Consider the following 18,094-nt stretch of genomic DNA (forward strand, 5'->3'; position numbering starts at 1 on the left):
ATCCGAGATACATATATCTAGAGATCTATGTCAGTTAACTCGGTCACAATTAATAATATAATAATAATAATATCCTCCAAACCGATTTCGGCCCCGGCGGCCAATCTCAAGAGAGTTTAGCCAACTACGCAGGAGATATTATAGTGCACAAGTGTGTGCTCAAACACAGGTGCATTATCAGTTCCCTAACTCTCATAATCCGATAAGACGGCTATCCGACACGACCAGAAAGAGTTCAAGCTCAGAACTAATGGATTACGTGCCTCCGAGGAACGAGAATATATATATCCTACTTAACTTAATGTAGTCGAGACTCCAAGCTGTTACTGCGAGATAGTTCTATAATATTCATAAGATAATTTAATACTAATTTATTTAATAATTAACGTAATTATTAGTTTTCTTAAGATTGCGAAATAACAGCGTAGTGAACATAAAAAAATTCCAATGCCAAATAGACCAACCTTCTTATGATCAAGTGAAGCAATACAAGAAGACGGGACAAACTTGTTCTGTGTGTTTTGATTTACCGGCTCTAACGAGAAAAATCGGTACACAATAAGAGTATTAATTATACGTATTAAAACTGTTAATTTGACCAACTCATGGTAAGCGGACACTACATAGCAATTGGCACTGTAAGAAATATTAGAGGTAGAGTCAAAATTGTGACGACTCAAAAACGCTTACATTAATAAATTTTAATTCGATTTGATTTGATTTAACCATTCCAATTGACGATTAACCTTAGGAAATAAGAGTTGCCTTTTAATTATACTGACTCACTCACTTAAACCGTAAACCGTAACCGTAACAGCTTGTGAATGTCCCACTGCTGGGCTGTAGGCCTCCTCTCCCTTTTTGAGGAGAAGGTTTGGAGCTTATTCTACCACGCGTTTGCCGCTTTTCAGTGCGGGTTAGTGGAATACACATGTGGCAGAATTTCAGTGGAATTAGACACATGCAGTTTTATTCACTATGTTTTCCTTCACCGTAAAGCACGAGATGAATTATAATCACAAATTAAGCACATGAAAATTCAGTAGTACTTGCCCGGGTACATACATACACCCACGATCATCGGTTAAGATTCACGCGTTCTTACAACTAGGCCATCTCGGCTTAAACCGAAACCTCTTAAACCGAAACGCAAAAATTGTAAGTAGTGCTGCTTAATAGTAGAACAACCTTAGTGGGTGGTACCTTCTCAGATGGGCTTACACAAAGCCGAACCAGGTTAATATAAAATAGGGGTGCATGTCAGTCACCTCCACGTGGTGCACCCTGGGCAACGGGGTCGACCAGCAATCCGATGTTTTTCCGGAATGCTTGTCGATCGCGGCTGAGACTGACGCGGCGGAAGTGTCGCGGGCCGCTCCTGGGACTTCTCTGTTGCGCAGAGTTGACCAGCGAGCGGCTCCGTGGCAAATAGGAGGACTCCGGGGTCCTTTCGGGCCGCCGGAGAGAGGAGGAGTTGGTCTCCGGAGTCCTTTCGGACTGCCGGAGACAGGAGTAGAGGAGTAGAGGAGGAGGGAGAGGCGGGTTCGTCCAGTTTCGGTGTCGATGCTGGGCGGACAGACTTCGGTCACCGCCTTCTCAAACTCGTTTCCCCATCCAGGCGCCAGCCTGTGGTGGGACCGAGGGCCTTGCCTTCACCGGCCGGGTCGAGAGGAGAAAACCTCAATAAAAAACAACAGGTGGGTCGCTCACCCAAAGCGACGGCCGCAGGTGGGGTCGCGGTGGTGTGCTAACGCGTTCCCGTAACCCCGCCACCATGCGGTGAGAAGGAAACGAGGAGGTTTTAGTGGGTAGGACGATGGCCTTCTGCCCCGTGAGTCCCACATACCCGTCCCGGTCGTGTCCGGGCGGCAGGCGTAAATGCCTTTCCTCCTCTAAAAAAAAAAAAATGGTTAATATAAAATAAGTCTTGAATATATTAAATGTTAAATGTAAAAGTACACCGGTACTGTAATGCTACCATAGGTATTGATTATTATAAACCTGCTTCAAGGATTGAAGCAAACCTCGAGCCATAGGATCTCAAACAGGCCGAATAATTGTTACTAAATATTGTTATTTTTAAATATATAATAACATTTTAAGGTCGCTTAGCGAGCTATGGAGAGGGCTATGCTCCAAGTTTCTCTGAAGGATCGAATCTCAAATGTGGTGATCCGATAGAGAACCAAAGTTATCAACATAGCCCAAAGGATTAGTAGCTGGGTTGGTCACATTTGACGCAGAACCGACAACCTTTGGAGTAGACGTATTCTGGAGTGAAGACCACGCCTTGGCAAACGTAGTGTAGGACGCCCTCTAACTTGGTGGACTGACCATATAACCAAAATGGCTGGCAGCGGATGGAGATTGAGAGCTAAAGATCGAGCTGTGTGCCATAACTGTACAATGAACTTTAATATCGATCATAGCAGTAGCGATCCAGTTACACCTCTGTTAGGAATATGGTTTAATACTAATATCTTTAATAAGTTAGATTGACTGAACGCCTCAAGGCTAAGTGTGAGTAGGTCTTTGCCAGATAACTCTGTGACAGTGAACTGGGAAATAGTGGATTGTTGTAAAATAAACAAGGCCAAAGACATATATAGTGACAATAATACAACCGAACTACGTCTATATGCTACTTGCGGAACTGAGCTACCTTTAAGGGATTGCAAATCAGATTTCCAACTCCACTAATTAATAATCTAAAGCATTGCTTAAAATACTGCAGTATCATTTGTACTAATATAACAATTTTCAAACATTACTCCAAAGTTTTCTTGTCTTACATTGGGTACAAGTAAATATAGCTTATTTTTCTTGGTGCAATTTTTTTTTTATGTCAGCAGGTGTCCGTAAGCAGTGGTAATCACTTTCCATCAGTTGAGCCTCCTAATCGTTTGCCCCCTCTTACATAAAAGAAAATAATCAACTCCTCAAAAAAAGAAAAGACCTAAGCCCAAAATGGAACCCATACAGCTGTTACTTTTTACGAATAAACCATTAGGATTTCAATTTGATTATAAAATTATAAACTAATTTAAACATCGAGTAGACTTTTATGCTTATAAAATGATTCTTACACTTACCGACAATTATGGCTAACCTTTGACCACAGCGAATCTGGTTACAAGCGCGCTACGTAATTGCACGATTATGTAATTTACATAAAACAAACACTTTGTACAAGAAGTCAATTTACTTTAACGCGCTTAAGTATTTACCGTAACGTTATTAGTTATAACAATTATACCACCTTCAAATTTAAAACCTTTATTACTTACTGGCAAGCAAACCAATACTGTTTTTTTTTAATTCGTGATCCGCTGTATCATTATCACACTAAATCTCTACTCTCTCAATAATATAAATATTGTTATTGATGAAGAGATTTTCTTAGATATTTTTTATCTATAATCTATACTAATATTATAAATGCGAAATTAACTATATCCGTCTGTATGTTTCTCTGTCTGTTACGCTTTCACGGCTAAACCACTAAACCGATTTTGATAAAAAACGCGCAGGTGAAGTCGCAGGCGAAAATTAATACTAACGATTACGAATTAATTGTTGTAGGAGCCTCCGTCAGAAACCCAACCCACGCTTAATACACAGTAAATGATTAAGAAACATCTTGTTATTACAGTCACTGTTTAAATATAAACTTAAAAGCGTCTTTGTTGTTGTCCAGATTTGTTCAACAGCTTTTCTATGTATTTAGTGTACTCTTCTATCATACTCCTGTGAACACTGTAGGTACTACATGAACTATTTTACATGAATATTATATTGTATTTTAGTTATTAATACTGTAATGCAGATCCTTGTAAATATTCCTGCCGGCGCCAATTTTTTACTCCTTTGGAATAAATAATAGTAAGGAAAGGTAATAATACTAAAGCTTAGGAATTGTATTTTTATCATTATATTTTTTTTTAATTTACCAATTCACTATTGATAGGAATGCGTCAAAACTATAAAAGTACTAAAAATTGTCTACGATCATCTTGATATCTTTCATAATGACAATCCGCCACAAGGCTGCGTGTGAGCAAGGTCAATATCAGTTAACTCGGTAACAATTAATACGTTAATAGTACTCGTATATAGGTGTATAATACAAAGACTAAAGACCAATAATAAAAATAATACAACTATATACTAGAGAGGTATATGGCATTGCCGGTACTCACACGTGTAGCGTACTAATCAAAGATACTAAGATGCAACCATAGACAATTTACTACGTTCTACTGATTTGACAATTTCCTAACAGGAACGCATATTGGAATCCCGTGTAGTACATACAATGTACATAATGCGCCTGCTCTAAATAATTGAATGAAATACCTTAAACTGTTATATATCAATTAGTAATTAAAAACACAACTAAAATTGCGGCGATGACGTAACTTCGTGTAATAATAACCACATCTATTACCAAACGTACGTTCTACGGTTAACTGCGTTAAGGAATTGTTCTAATTATACAACGTCTTTGTTATGTAAAAAATTAAAAATAAATTGTTTAGACGTCCATTAAAAACAAATAAATTAAACACGTTTATTTTTAAGGAATAATTACATTATTCATATTATAAGCTAAAATCGGAACAATATTTTTTTTATTAATTGATTTAATTGTTTTAGTTTTATAAGTAAACTCAGATCAATAAAAAAGCTAGACGGTACACGTAAACAAAACCGTTCAATGAAATTAAGCGTTATTTACAAAGTTGTGTCGTGATCACGTGTCGATTACACTTACAATGCGTCTGTATGCTAAGTAAAAAAATGCTGCCACCGAAAGATTTTTACCCGATTTCTTCATTTTAAATAATTATATAACCATTGTGACATTACTTAAGGTTTTGAGTTCCATTATTTTATTAGGCATTATTAGCTGAAATGTACAAATACCTGCCTTATTTTTGCTAACGAATTTATTTATAGGCTTAAGACAGAATATTTTAAGGAATCATTTTTATTATTAAAATTCTAATACGAGTTCGAGAACGCAATCAGCAATCAGCTTCCTTCAAATTCAGCTTCTTTTGATGTTCGTTTTTGTTATTCTTATCGTTTTGAGTAATAATTATAAGTATTCTATTTTTTAAATTCAACTGTTGTTATTGTATGAGGTTCCAGCAGCAAATTCGCTTGATTTTCCTTATAATTTAAAATAATTGATGTTTGGTAGCCTCTATAAATTTAAATGAAATATTAATTTTTAATTTAAATATATAAGTAAAGTAAAGTAACGGCTCAGGCCTCCTCTCCATTTAAGGAGAAATTTTGGAACACATTCCACCTTCCACCATGCTGCTCCAATGCGGTTTGGTGGATACACATTTGACGGGATCGTGTCTAATTAACGTACAAAGAAGCAATTTAAAGCAATAACATAAAATAAAACCATAATTTCTCTTAGTACAAAGCCGATTCAATTAGTGACCAAAAAGTAAAAACAATCTTTAACTGAAATAAAAACATAGTATGTATAATATATAACTCAAAACACACCTATTGTATACTATAAAAACTATAGTGTTCTTCGGCGTGACAAACGCAACATGTAGGAATTGAAAGAATCCCGAATGTTCTAGAACTTATATCTTTATCGAGCCTCGTGGTATGAACTTGGAGAAATGTCCAATAGCATAAAACATCGGCTGCTTCATAAACTCATCGTGCTCTGGGTCCACAATGATAGGAGCATCTTCGAATAATTTAGCCCAGTTTGGCGCACCTTGCAAGTCTAGGCGCAAGTTCCAATCTATCCAACTTACTACATTGGGGTTTAAAGTCAGAAATTAATCATTATTTATTGTTATTAATAAGTTTTACAGTACTTTTGTCATGACAATGTCCTCGTGGCCGATTGCGGCAACGGCGGCTATTTTCAAAGGACATCGCAGGACATAATATCGTTTGCCTTCGAAAAAAAAAAATAATAATAAAATTAAATATACGTAAATTAAAAACTATTAATTATTTGAATGTATGTGTGTTCGATTGTGTGTGTTGCTTTGACTCAACGACTTATCAGATAAAGTTTGACATGTAATTTTAAAACACAAAAACGTACGAACAAAATCTTCTATGTGTCAACTTATTATTACAATGATTAAGTAGTTATTGATTAAAGTCACCACAGAGTCGGGAAAAAAACGACAATAAGAACTTAACGAAAAGTACTCGCGGCACAAATATTTTTAATGATTGAACGAATGAATCGAATGCCTAAAAGCAATAACGGTCACCTCCATAATATTCGTGATATATCTGTTAGCTCTCTACCACGAACCCAATGCGACGTGCGTTGATTGCCAAAAGTATACAAAAAAGTACATCTGAAAAATAATTATTTTAATTTATTAAAATTACTTTTAAACGTTATTTAGCGAGTAATTAGCTAAACAATGCTGTCTTCCTTTTTCAAATGCTAAATCAATAATTCCAGAAAGAGATTAATCAGTATTTAACTAAACATCCGCTTAGAAACGTTTTTAAGTAAGGAAAAACTAGATAGCTATATTTCCTGGGAGTTTTGATGGTACAGGCTTAACGTGAAGAAGGTTTCCCTATGTCAATGAAATAATTTGACTTTGAATTTAGCAGCCGACTAATATTGAACTCTAATATGTGACTAAGATAAATGAGTGTTTACTTTTTAATACAACATTCATTAGCTACGAAACCCTAATCTGTGACTTAGAAATAGACTAAGTATAAAAAAATTTACCAAGCTCTAGCGAATATAGAAATTGAAATAAAAAACTTACCAACACTGGCTTTTGTCGAAATCATGAATAATTTTGGATAAATGTTAGATATGATATCTAATAGTGAGGCCGGTATAAATCTATTTTAAAAATAATGAACACTGATACCATCTACATATTGAATAGCATTTGGATATTTTAGAAACATCTAGAAAAAAAACCACAAATTAAAACAAGTAAACAACACAGTATCAGAGAGAGAATTTAGGCAAAAAACCGACGTAGCTAGCTTTACGAGATTTGCAATTCATGGTAGTGAACTATCAACTTTCAAACTTGGCTGCTCTTTAAAATTACAGAGGGAAAACCCCAATAACTTTATATTGACCTGACCAGAGGGAAACCTAGTAACATAAGATCAGTAGCTATTATATATTATAAGTTAGTCACTAAACCAACAAGGTATTAAATATCACCAGTCTTTATCAGATACTATGTAGCTTATATCCGTCCTGAAACTATAAGGTATCTATAAGGTATATGAAAGTTATATATCAATCGAATTGGTTGTTTTTGCGTGAATCCGAAGATATAATTAATATATATATATATATATATATATATATATATATATATATATATATATATATATATATATATGTTATTCTAACATTTTAAATAAAATCTACGTACAGCAGACATCCAAATTGGCAGAACGATCAGTTGATGAACGAAATGTTGAATTGCGAATAGTTGGCTCTAAATTATTAACAATCCAGTTACCCTGAAAAGTCATGAAACACAACATACAGATGTAAATTCGGTCTATTATAATAATTCCTCTACTCTAATTACTACACAATTGCTTATATGACAAAGTTCATTTGCATTAACTTAGGTATTTATGGTACAGAGAGCAACTCTAGCTAAACAGTACGTTTATACTTCAATCAAACATGTACTTTCTTGTTGTAATAAATACATATTTTTTTAATATGCGTTTTTTTAAATATTTTATATACTGATCTAAACATCACAATGTAAGCGCCAATTTTGTATGTATAATAAAATATAATATTCTTAGAGCATCAATGGTTCACAGAAACACAGAAACACAAAATGGTTGGTAATTTTGGTAGTATAATCAGTTAATATAAATGTATTTTAATAAATATTCCGTTGTATATCGAAATTATTGTCATATTTATAGTTATAACATAAAAAATCTTATTCCAAAATACTTTTCTGTTGAAAGCTCTTTTTTAAAATTAAATTACAGGATTTTATTTCTGGTAATTTACATTTGTATGTACACAACATAATAAACGAATCTGACCATTTTGTTTATCGATCACTGAAACTCGGTTCATTCGTTGTTGTAATAAACCAAATCGGATTGCCATTAGCCTTATATTTCTCCAGAAATCTACATTTTGGAAAATAATTAATATACCATATCACATCCAAAAACATAAAAATGGAAGATTTTTTGATTTCTCAATAGCCACCCGGAGTTATGTTTCCTTTTACGTGGTTCTGCGCCTGCTTTCGCGAATCAATAACCAAATCCGCGATTTCAAATCCGCGGTTAAAGGGGAACTTTATTGTATTATTGGATTAATTTTCTTGTGAGGTTTCAATATCAAGGTTCAACATTGATAACATTGAAACCTTACCATATTATATTCCTTAATGTAATATTTATATTTGCGTCAAAATTAAAACTAATTAAGATACTCATTATCTTACTTAAGATGATAATCGGCATAAGTATGATAATAAGCTAGCTTTAGTCGGTTTTGACCTCTGTAGTCATTGTTCGTCTTCATCCAAATGGGAGGTGACCAAGTGCTCGTGACTATCTGAATGGGCGTTGTTGATACATTCATCATTGATTTTATCATTGGTATCTGAAACAGCTCTTGATTTTAACGAATCATTAAGATCAAAATAGTTATAGATCTTTTTAATCTATTAATATGATAGTTTAGAAATTACTGTTTTCATGAAACAATCGCAGATTAAATAACAATCGCCAGCCCGGATTTATTACTTGGCCTACAATCCATCGGCCTAGGGGCCCAGCCGGCCCAGAGACCCCATCTAAATATATATAATTTTATTCTAACCGTTTCGGAATGTGGGTTTAAATGTCAGAATGCCTTGAATCTCTAAATACGGGCCTTGCAATCGTAGATCAATACTATTTAACATTGCTATTTTAATAAGAATGGCAAGATCAATTAGCGAACGTCAAATTGGATACCAAATGTTAGGTCAATAAACTCATGGTTTTTACACTCACTGTATTTTGCTTTCTTTTTTGCTATCTCACCTTGTATGCAATCCTGTAGAATTTTAGGTACACTTTTCCAATTTATTCCAGATGAATCTGTTACAGAGCCGCCGAAGCCTTCTATTCGCTGGTACGTTTTAGTAGCATCCAATTCAAATGTAGCAGGTTTTCTGTTAAAAAAAATCATTTACTAAAAGACAAAACTTTTTCTACCTAATTTTAGTTATCAATATACTAACGCGATTTTCTCTAGCTTCCCAAAACTTTCTTCGAGTCATTAATATACAATAATTGTCTTCTAACGATTAAGTACAATTTAAAATAATTGAATAAATGTCTTACGACATAAAATACTTAATAGTAGCAAACAGAAACATAAATATTAATATATCATCTCTTATATATAAAAAAAAACTTGTGGCATTCTCGCTGGTGCTACTCCATCTCTGGATTGCTAAGTTCAGTCTTAAACCTATAGGACGTATAGAAGTTAGTGGTAGGACTTTGTGCAGGCCAGATATGGATAATTATCACCCACTCATCAACCGAGCCGAGATGGCCTAGTGGTTAGAACGCGTGCATCTTAACCGATGATCGTGGGTTCAAACCCGGGCAAGCACCACTGAATTTTCATGTGCTTAATTTGTGTTTATAATTCATCTCGTGCTTGACGGTGAAGGAAAACATCGTGAGGAAACCTGCATGTGCCTAATTTCATTGAAATTATGCCACATGTGTATTCTACCAACCCGCATTGGAGCAGCGTGGTGGAATAAGCTCCAAACCTTCTTCTCAAAAGGGAGGGGACACCTTAGCCCAGCAGTGGGACATTAACAGGCTGTTACTATACTCATCAACAGCAATACTTAGTACTGTTGTGTTCCGGTTTGAAGGATGAGTAAGCTAGTATAACTAAAGGCACAAGGACTATAACATTTTAGTTCCCAAGATCGGTGGAATGGTTGATATTAATTATAGCGCCCAAGTCTATGGGCGGTGGTGACCATTCACCATAAGGTGGCCCATTTGCCAGGCTGCCTAACAATTATAGTTAAAAAAATGAGTAAGTCTAGTAAAGTCTAGTACGATCGTACGTTCTGGTATAACTTACGCTCTCAAATGTTATTAGATTTTCATAAAAAACTAATATTATTTCGTAGATTATGATTTAAAACAAATAAGTATACTACCGCAGAAGTAGTGTATGCGACGAACGATCCATTATCAGGTACATCTCTGATGATTTCATCACAGTATGTCGAGTTGCAGATGCACACAACAGAATGTGTAGGTATAAGTCGAGCAGCACTTGGCTTGTCTAGAAATAATATTGATTAATAAAAAATATTTAAAAAAAATATCATTTGCTTAAAACATACCTGCAAGACTATATTTTATTATTGAAAATACTATTATATTATACAAGAAATACGTCAAAGCCATAATTTTATCTAAATATTATTAAAGTATTTAACCATATAACTTTTCATGTGATTAAGTTATTGCATACGTTAGCATGAAGCCAGTAAATAATGCATAAATGGCCTTAAGACAGCACGAACAATGTTTCTAAATCACGACTTAACAGCTATAGTCATTGTGCTGCTACCCTACATTGAATTTATAAAATTAAGATGTATACTTTCATAAAATACTGGTTACCCGTCACGGCTTTGCACAGTTGGAAGACGGTTTATTGAGGGACACTTAGCTACAAATAAAAAAAATTTTTTTTTTGAGCCAGAAACCGTCACCGACAGACATTAATGGCTTAGGAATAAAGGACATAAAATTTTTATTTACAATAATGCTTATGTAAGAACTAGTTACTCCGCGCGCGTTAATCGTTACTGCTCCGTCTCTATGAGTTTCTCAATGGCTTTTATTAAATCGGACAGGTTAAACAAATAAACTCTTCTACTTTAAACCCCCTAAACTCCCCACTACCCTAAAGCGAGAGCAAAATCTAGTAAATAATATACTAGTTAATGCTACTACTAGCAGCATCAAATTATAAAGCTGATGAAAGATACAACAAAGGCACGGACAACAGGTCTGTGGATACTACAAGAAAAATACGAGCGGCATGCATCTCTTTTTTTTTATATATATTCGCCGGGAGGGCAAATGACTACTCCACCTAATGGTAAGTGGTAGTAGAGTCCAAACGCGACGACGGCCAGTACAGACGGGAAAAACGTTCTGCACTAGCCGGCTTCGCCTTGCCGGCCCGCAAGATGCCTCTTCACGGAGGGGAACACGTGAGCTGGTAAGGAATTCCATTTTTTGGAAGTGCGACAAAGAAAGGAGTTGCCAAATTTCTTTGTTCGCGATGGAATTGATGTCACAGTTAGGCGGTGACATCGAGAACCAGCTCGCGTGGACTTAAGAAGGAAGGGGGAAGCAGGAATTAGAGAGAATAATTCCTCAGAGCACTCGCCGTGATACAGTCGATAGAAAGCGCTCAGTGCTGCTATCTCACGACGCAATTGTAAAGGTTCAAGGGTGTTTCAGACCTCATGCGGCTTCACCCGTGAGCGGTACAGAAGGGTGTTATGAGTCCTATGTCCTCGTGTAACCTTAATATGTATGTAAAACATAATGACGATCGGTTGAGTAGTTAAGACATGAAAGCGTAACAAACAAACAAACGCACTTTTGCATTTATAACATTACTAAGGAAGTTTTGATTTTGCTGGATCATGAGAAAGTAATCCTATTGAATGATTACCTATGTGTAAGAAGTTTATTTAGTATGACATGCCTTTTCAATGTTGAAAACAATATTGTTGTTTAAAATTTTTTATAATTATTAGTGAAATTTGTAATTTTTGTTAGTGGTTTTCTTTATACACATAGCATCATTGATCAAGGAGAATATCCGCTTAAGCTAAAAGCAGGGAAAGTCAAATGGGTTCCCAGGTTGTCTCCTGTATTTATTTATAGTTAATAAAATATAACAAGCTAAATAACTAAAAATTAAATAAGTAATGATGAGCATGTTATTTATAATTTTTAAATTGCTAAATAAAACAAGTACAGGTATTTAATTTTTATTTATATATTTATTTAATTATAATAACAATTAAATCATAAATCGGGATGTAAATAACTTTTGATTTTTTTATTAGAACGTTCAGCAGGCCTCGCACACAAGAGTTTGCCAAAAATACATATTATTATATCATTAACAAATAAATTAAAAACACTACATTTTTTAGGTACAGTAGTCACTATATTATCTTCAGATACAATTTTGAATGTATTTTTAGTGTCCATTATACAAATTCCTTTTTTACCAACGTAACTTGGACATTTAGAACGTACTACTTCCATCATACCACCATGAAAGTCTGCTCTATACAAACTTTGAGTAAACTGGACCCAATTTTTACTTTTTGAATCTGGAACCTGTTCTTCTACTTCAAGTAATTGACTTATATAATCAGACCAAACTTTATGCAGTGCCAACATATCATTATACTTAATGCTGTTCCTCGGTATAACATAAAAACCGAGAGCTTTCCTTTCATTCCGGGTCAAAATCTTAGACTTCTTTGTCTTCTGCTTTCCTTTATCTCTCCTCTTTTTTTTAGCAAGCAAGAAATCCTTTTTCAACTCAGACTCTATACTATAACCCTCATACTTAGGCGCGTGAGTTTTCAAGAAATTAACAATTGACTGCGCAGCTTGGTCTTTTATTTCTAAATTCGACATAATTAGTTACTTATTACTTGTAATTTAAAAATAATGCAAAATTGCCTTCTCTTAAATCGATTTTGTATACTTATAAAGTTCATAACTTGTTAAAAATCAGAAATTATAAGTCTCTCAATCATGCATATCCCAATCCATAATAAATAATAAAACTTCACTGTCATTTGTTAGACGTCAATTGTCATTTATCATATAAACATTCAATTTCATTCACTCACCCACAGATTCTATCTATACCTATAATTATTATCCTGAGAGATAACATTAAATTAAATACCAGGCATAGTAAATGTTTTAATAAACAGTTAAATCATGACAAAAAGTTAGACGGAAAATTAAACCTCAAAACTTTTACTTATAAATTATTCTATTGATTACCAACCTCTTATGCTTCTTTTAGTAACTATTTATTAATAACAGCGTTGCCAATTGTCGAAATTATTGTTGCTTGGATAACCTGAATGCTGAAACATCAATTATCAGTTCCAGTATCAAAAGCCTAAACAAAAAAAAACGTAACACAAAAAGTAAACAATAAACATAAACAAAAACAAGTGTCACACTTCAATCTCTTTAAAAATTGAATTTAATATGACATAAGTTTCTCCTTTCCATTATATATTACCATAAATACAAATGTTAAGTAAAATAAACCCACAATCATATTAATATTATTATTTTATTACAATTGACATTTGAAAGGTTATTTAGAGGTTATCGTAGTATCGCAAAATTGGATTTATAGTGAAGTTGAAGTGTTTTCCACTTTAATAAATTCTTAAAATAGCACAGGAGCTTTCATATAATTTATTTTATAAATTATATCAAAAACTTGATTAATTAAAAATTAAGCTTAAAAGTACTGTTTCTATAACAAGGTTTTATGTTTCTGTAAATCTTGTAAAATGTTTACTAAAGTGTCGAAAGTTAAACTAAATAATGGAATTGAAATGCCTATGATTGGTTTAGGCACCTATGCGGTAAATAACATAAATTTCTATACATAAATATAAATGTTTTTTGATTTTTTAAGAACTATAAATGCAATTAAATACTACTACAATGAATACCCTTCTATTTGTTTATAAAAAAATGTTTGATGTCGAAGGCCTTTTTGTTACGCCGAATTATAATAAAATCACACCATCGTAATGCATGAGCATTATAACAATTCTAGAGCAATTGTGAGCCGACAATTATATTTTATATACGTTAGTCGTGGCAGTTAATTATCAAGCACTTAAATGATTTAACTAGCACTATGGTGGCTTGGAACAAATCGACCGGCAAAAGCATAGATACTTTTTATGCAGCATTTGGACGAGGACAAGGATATGATTAATCCATTAAATATGTACACTAATAATTCTAAACTTTATCTTGTAGCGTAAAGCAGAACCAGGGCAGTACAGACAAGCTGTTGAATGGGGTATAGAACTTGGCTATAGACATATAGATACTGCATCTTGTTATAAAAATGAGCAGGAAGTAGGAGAAGCAATTGAAATGAAAATAAAACAAGGGTTGATTAAAAGAGAAGATTTATTTGTTACAAATAAGGTGAAAAATATTATTTAAAATTAGATAACCAGCTATTATTTAGAGTACTTAGTGCTTTTTTTATATTTACAACATTATTACTGGGCATTCTTAATCTAAACAGTAAACTTTGGAACTCAACATTTTTTGTTGCTGTGTTCTAAAGTTTGAAAGATGAGTAATAATAATGTCCTTAAGACCGATTCGGCCACGGGGGCAAAATCTCAAGAGAGATTAGCCAACTGTGCAGAAGATATTATAGTGCAACAGTGTGTGCGCAAACACAGGTGCACTCTCTATTCCCTAACTTTCATTATCCGATGGGATGGCAATCTGACTCAACCAGAAAGAGTTCAGGCGCAGGAACAGCGGCTTCATATGCTCTCCATGGTACAGGAGTGTACAAACTTCCAACTTCCAGACTCCGGGCTGCTATTGAGAATTTTGTGACAGAAAAACACTAACTTTTTATTGGCCCAACCTGGGAGTTGAACCCAGGACCTCCGGGTCTGCGGCCTAACATCAAGTCACTAGATGAATGAGTAAGTCAAAGAAAGAAGAAAGATGAGTAAGCCTTACTGAAAGCATAGGGAACCTAATGTCTTAGTCCACTATACAATAAAAGAAACAGCTAGTAAATGTACCACTGTGGTTTTCCTTTTGAGTAACAGGTATTGAGCTTAATCCACTATGCTTCTGCAATGAGGTTGGTTAGTGGAAGTTACTAAAAGAAATAGCATTCATGTTCCATATTACAGTATTTAATGAATTGTTACTAAATTTGTCGAAACTTTTAATCAACTGATAGAATTATGTTCATTTTTAGATCTGGAATGATCATCATGCCGAAAACGAAGTTGTACCAACCCTAAAGGATTCATTGAAAGAAATGAAATTGGATTATTTAGACTTGTACTTGATCCACTGGCCAGTTTCCATTAATGTATGTATTATTTTATGGTAATTTGTGTGTCTAAAATGTTAATTTAAAAAAGGAACAAAGAAATATCAAACTTTTTATATATATAATAAATTTGTATCTATTAACAATACACTGAATATATTTGAACTTTAATGTAAACACCTGACATTGAAGCTTATATAATAAATATTATTGTCATTTCTATTCTTAGATAAAACAAAGAAAATGTTGTAATTTACTTTAACTTGTATTAACCACAAAAAAGGGTCATAAATTATCGACTGTACAACAATTCATTTAAAGAAAAATAATCTGTATTTAATTGATTAACCAAACGTCTCAGATACCATGTATGATGGTGTTAGCAATAGATTATACTTTTTCTTTTATTATTTTAATTTTTGTGTAAAAGTGACAATTAACTATGAGGTGATCAATTTGCCTTTATTAAAATAAATGCAGTTTTTATATAAAAATAATTTCGTTCAATAACATAATTTAATATATCAAATATGTACTAATAGTATTAAAATTGCAGGCAAAGGGTGAAGATACTGCAGTAGATTACATTGAAACATGGAAAGGTATGGAGGAGGCAGTAAATCGTGGACTTGTGAAATCCATTGGTGTTTCAAATTTCAACGAGGAGCAATTGAAGAGGCTTCTTAAGCATGCTAACATCAAACCTGTTGTTAATCAGATTGAGGTAAGGTAAAAAAAAAAAAAAATTAGTTGCAGATTATTGGTTAATGATAGTTATATCACTGGAAATTAGGAGTTATTTCTGTTGTTTTATAACAACGATGAAACAATTATAACTGGCACATGAGACTATGTTTTGATGGGCATCACAATAGTAATTAAGATATGGAATGAATTCTTAATTTATAGATAGATTTGGCTAACTAGCTGTAATATATAAAGTGATATTTCTCATAAACATGTTGGGGAAATTATTGGATACAGCAGAAATCTAATTTATTAATATTTAATTTTAATAAATTAGTAATCAATCTGTGTTTGTATCGCATTTCCCATATTTTCACTTTTTAAGGTTATTAGATGGTCAAATTATTACAGTAAAACCTCATGATCTTCCAGGTCTTAAAGTATTGATAAATGGGTAGCTTGAACCTGCTTGTGAATAAATATTTGGCATGGTTGGGTCATGGGTTTGCACAAAGCCCTACGACCCAACCATGCCTAAACAGTGCTACACAAACAGGTTCAAGCTTTAATAAAATTGTTAATAACTTAACATGCATTCCAATGAGCAATTTTACAATTTATTAGTAGATATCTCAGACTAATTTTCTTCCAAACTTATCTTTTTAGTCGTGAATGGGACTTTTTGGAATTGTTCATGTTATGTTCATTTAAAAATCTCAAATCTTCTTTTCACAGATAAACCTCACATTGACTCAACATAAATTAGTAGATTTTTGCAAAGAGATGTCTATTATTCCAGTGGCATACACTCCTCTAGGTCTCATGTCTGAAGCCAGACCGGAGTTTATTGGGAAGGATGTCATTAAAACTGATCCCAAGTTGGGAGCAATCGCTGAAAAATATGGCAAAAGTCGAGCACAGATTGCTTTAAGATATTTAGTAAGTATCACAATGTAAGATGATAATTTGCTTTTATTTGTACAACCATCCTGGGTCGTTGAACCCTGGATGATGACATTAAATTATTCAAGCTGTGGTGAAATGTATTGTCGAAGGTACACTCGGTTTGCTCCAACAACCTCTATAATCCATCTTAATCTCCTAAAAATTAACGGCCTTACCTATAAATGTTGTTTAATGGGTGATTAGTAAAACAATACTGTCTTCTTCTTTTGAATAACAAATCAATAATGACAGAAAGAATGAAATAACTTTAAAATTACTATTGTATTTGTAATTAATTCTTAATTATGGTTGAACTGTATTTATATTGTTAATAAATATGTGCAAAATAAATTATTTATTTGTTAAAATTTATTATCACCTACCTCAATTTATTTATTATAAATTCTTTTAGTTGATTAGTTGTTTTACTTATTAATTTTTATTTTAGACTCAACGGGGTATACCAGTCATCCCGAAATCATTTACAAAGTCAAGAATTGAGGAGAATTTAAATATCTTCGATTTCGAGTTAAACGAAGATGAAATGAACATCGTGGATAGTTTCAATTTGAATCATAGATGTGTTCCTGGACGAGCTTTTGAAAAATATACTAATTATCCATTCTAAGTTGTTCTTTTTACACATTTGTTAAATAATATAATGTATTTCTGTGATAATAAAGGTAAACATGGTTCAAAGTTGTTATGTATTATTTATTGATATTGTTTTGCTTTGTGTTGTGTCTGTATAGGTACCACTCATTCATTATTTATTCTATGGCTAAACAGAAATAAAATTTATCTTTGGGTTCTGGTTTGAAGGGTAACTGTACCTGTGTGTATGTAAAGAACAGTTACAAATATTTTTTTTCATATCAATAAACCCATCTCATTGTAATTGAAATCTAAATTAAATAAAAAATACTCAACTGGATTATTAAATTAAAAAATAAAACAATTTTGCTTGCCATAATTTATTGAAATGAAAAACATGAAATAAATAACAAAAATCTGATTTGCACACATTCGATAATTAAAAACCAGTAAAAACATTTTAATAGTATAACTAAATTAAACTTATTCGGAATGTCCTTACAAGAACTCTCATTCAATTATTGAAATCAAAACATGGATACATTATTTTAGTATCATTTAAAAATAGAACAATTAAATTTCTATTCATCAAATTTCAGGACAGATAATAAACTAACTTTGGTCACAATTTATGTAAATTGTCTGTTAGTTTTGCTATATCTTTGTTTTGTTCATTATAAT

General features: G+C 33.1%; 3 protein-coding genes across 3 annotated transcripts in view; 1 reads left to right on the plus strand and 2 right to left on the minus strand.

The window, feature by feature from the left end:
* Positions 1-9,606: 9,606 nt before the first annotated feature.
* LOC126775553 (histone deacetylase 3) overlaps positions 9,607-18,094 on the minus strand; it is a 398,376-nt gene continuing 389,888 nt past the window's right edge. Inside the window, exon 8 of the transcript XR_007669889.1 lies at positions 9,607-9,812. The gene's annotated coding sequence lies outside the window, so the exon portion shown is untranslated. The remainder of the gene's footprint in view (positions 9,813-18,094) is intronic.
* Positions 12,069-12,881, minus strand: LOC126775597 (ribonuclease P protein subunit p29). Its single transcript, XM_050497642.1, has one exon. The coding sequence runs from the start codon at positions 12,742-12,744 to the stop codon at positions 12,118-12,120; it is 627 nt and encodes a 208-aa protein (XP_050353599.1). The 5' UTR covers positions 12,745-12,881; the 3' UTR covers positions 12,069-12,117.
* LOC126775574 (aldo-keto reductase AKR2E4-like) lies at positions 13,378-17,520 on the plus strand. Its single transcript, XM_050497612.1, has 6 exons — positions 13,378-13,724; positions 14,131-14,304; positions 15,110-15,226; positions 15,744-15,911; positions 16,610-16,813; positions 17,268-17,520. The coding sequence occupies exons 1-6, from the start codon at positions 13,650-13,652 to the stop codon at positions 17,445-17,447; spliced, it is 918 nt and encodes a 305-aa protein (XP_050353569.1). The 5' UTR covers positions 13,378-13,649; the 3' UTR covers positions 17,448-17,520.

This window comes from Nymphalis io, chromosome 18 (genome assembly GCF_905147045.1).
Source record: "Nymphalis io chromosome 18, ilAglIoxx1.1, whole genome shotgun sequence".
NCBI lineage: Eukaryota > Metazoa > Arthropoda > Insecta > Lepidoptera > Nymphalidae > Nymphalis > Nymphalis io.

What these genes read in the sequence shown, in the direction of transcription:
- LOC126775597 (XM_050497642.1), bottom strand. Translation starts at nt 12,744, where the DNA reads ATGTCGAATTTAGAAATAAAAGACCAAGCTGCGCAGTCAATTGTTAAT.
- LOC126775574 (XM_050497612.1), top strand. Translation starts at nt 13,650, where the DNA reads ATGTTTACTAAAGTGTCGAAAGTTAAACTAAATAATGGAATTGAAATG. An exon ending in ACTGGCCAGTTTCCATTAAT is followed by an intron (nt 15,227 to 15,743) that starts GTATGTATTATT and finishes TTAAAATTGCAG; the next exon opens with GCAAAGGGTGAAGATACTGC. An exon ending in CTGTTGTTAATCAGATTGAG is followed by an intron (nt 15,912 to 16,609) that starts GTAAGGTAAAAA and finishes TTCTTTTCACAG; the next exon opens with ATAAACCTCACATTGACTCA.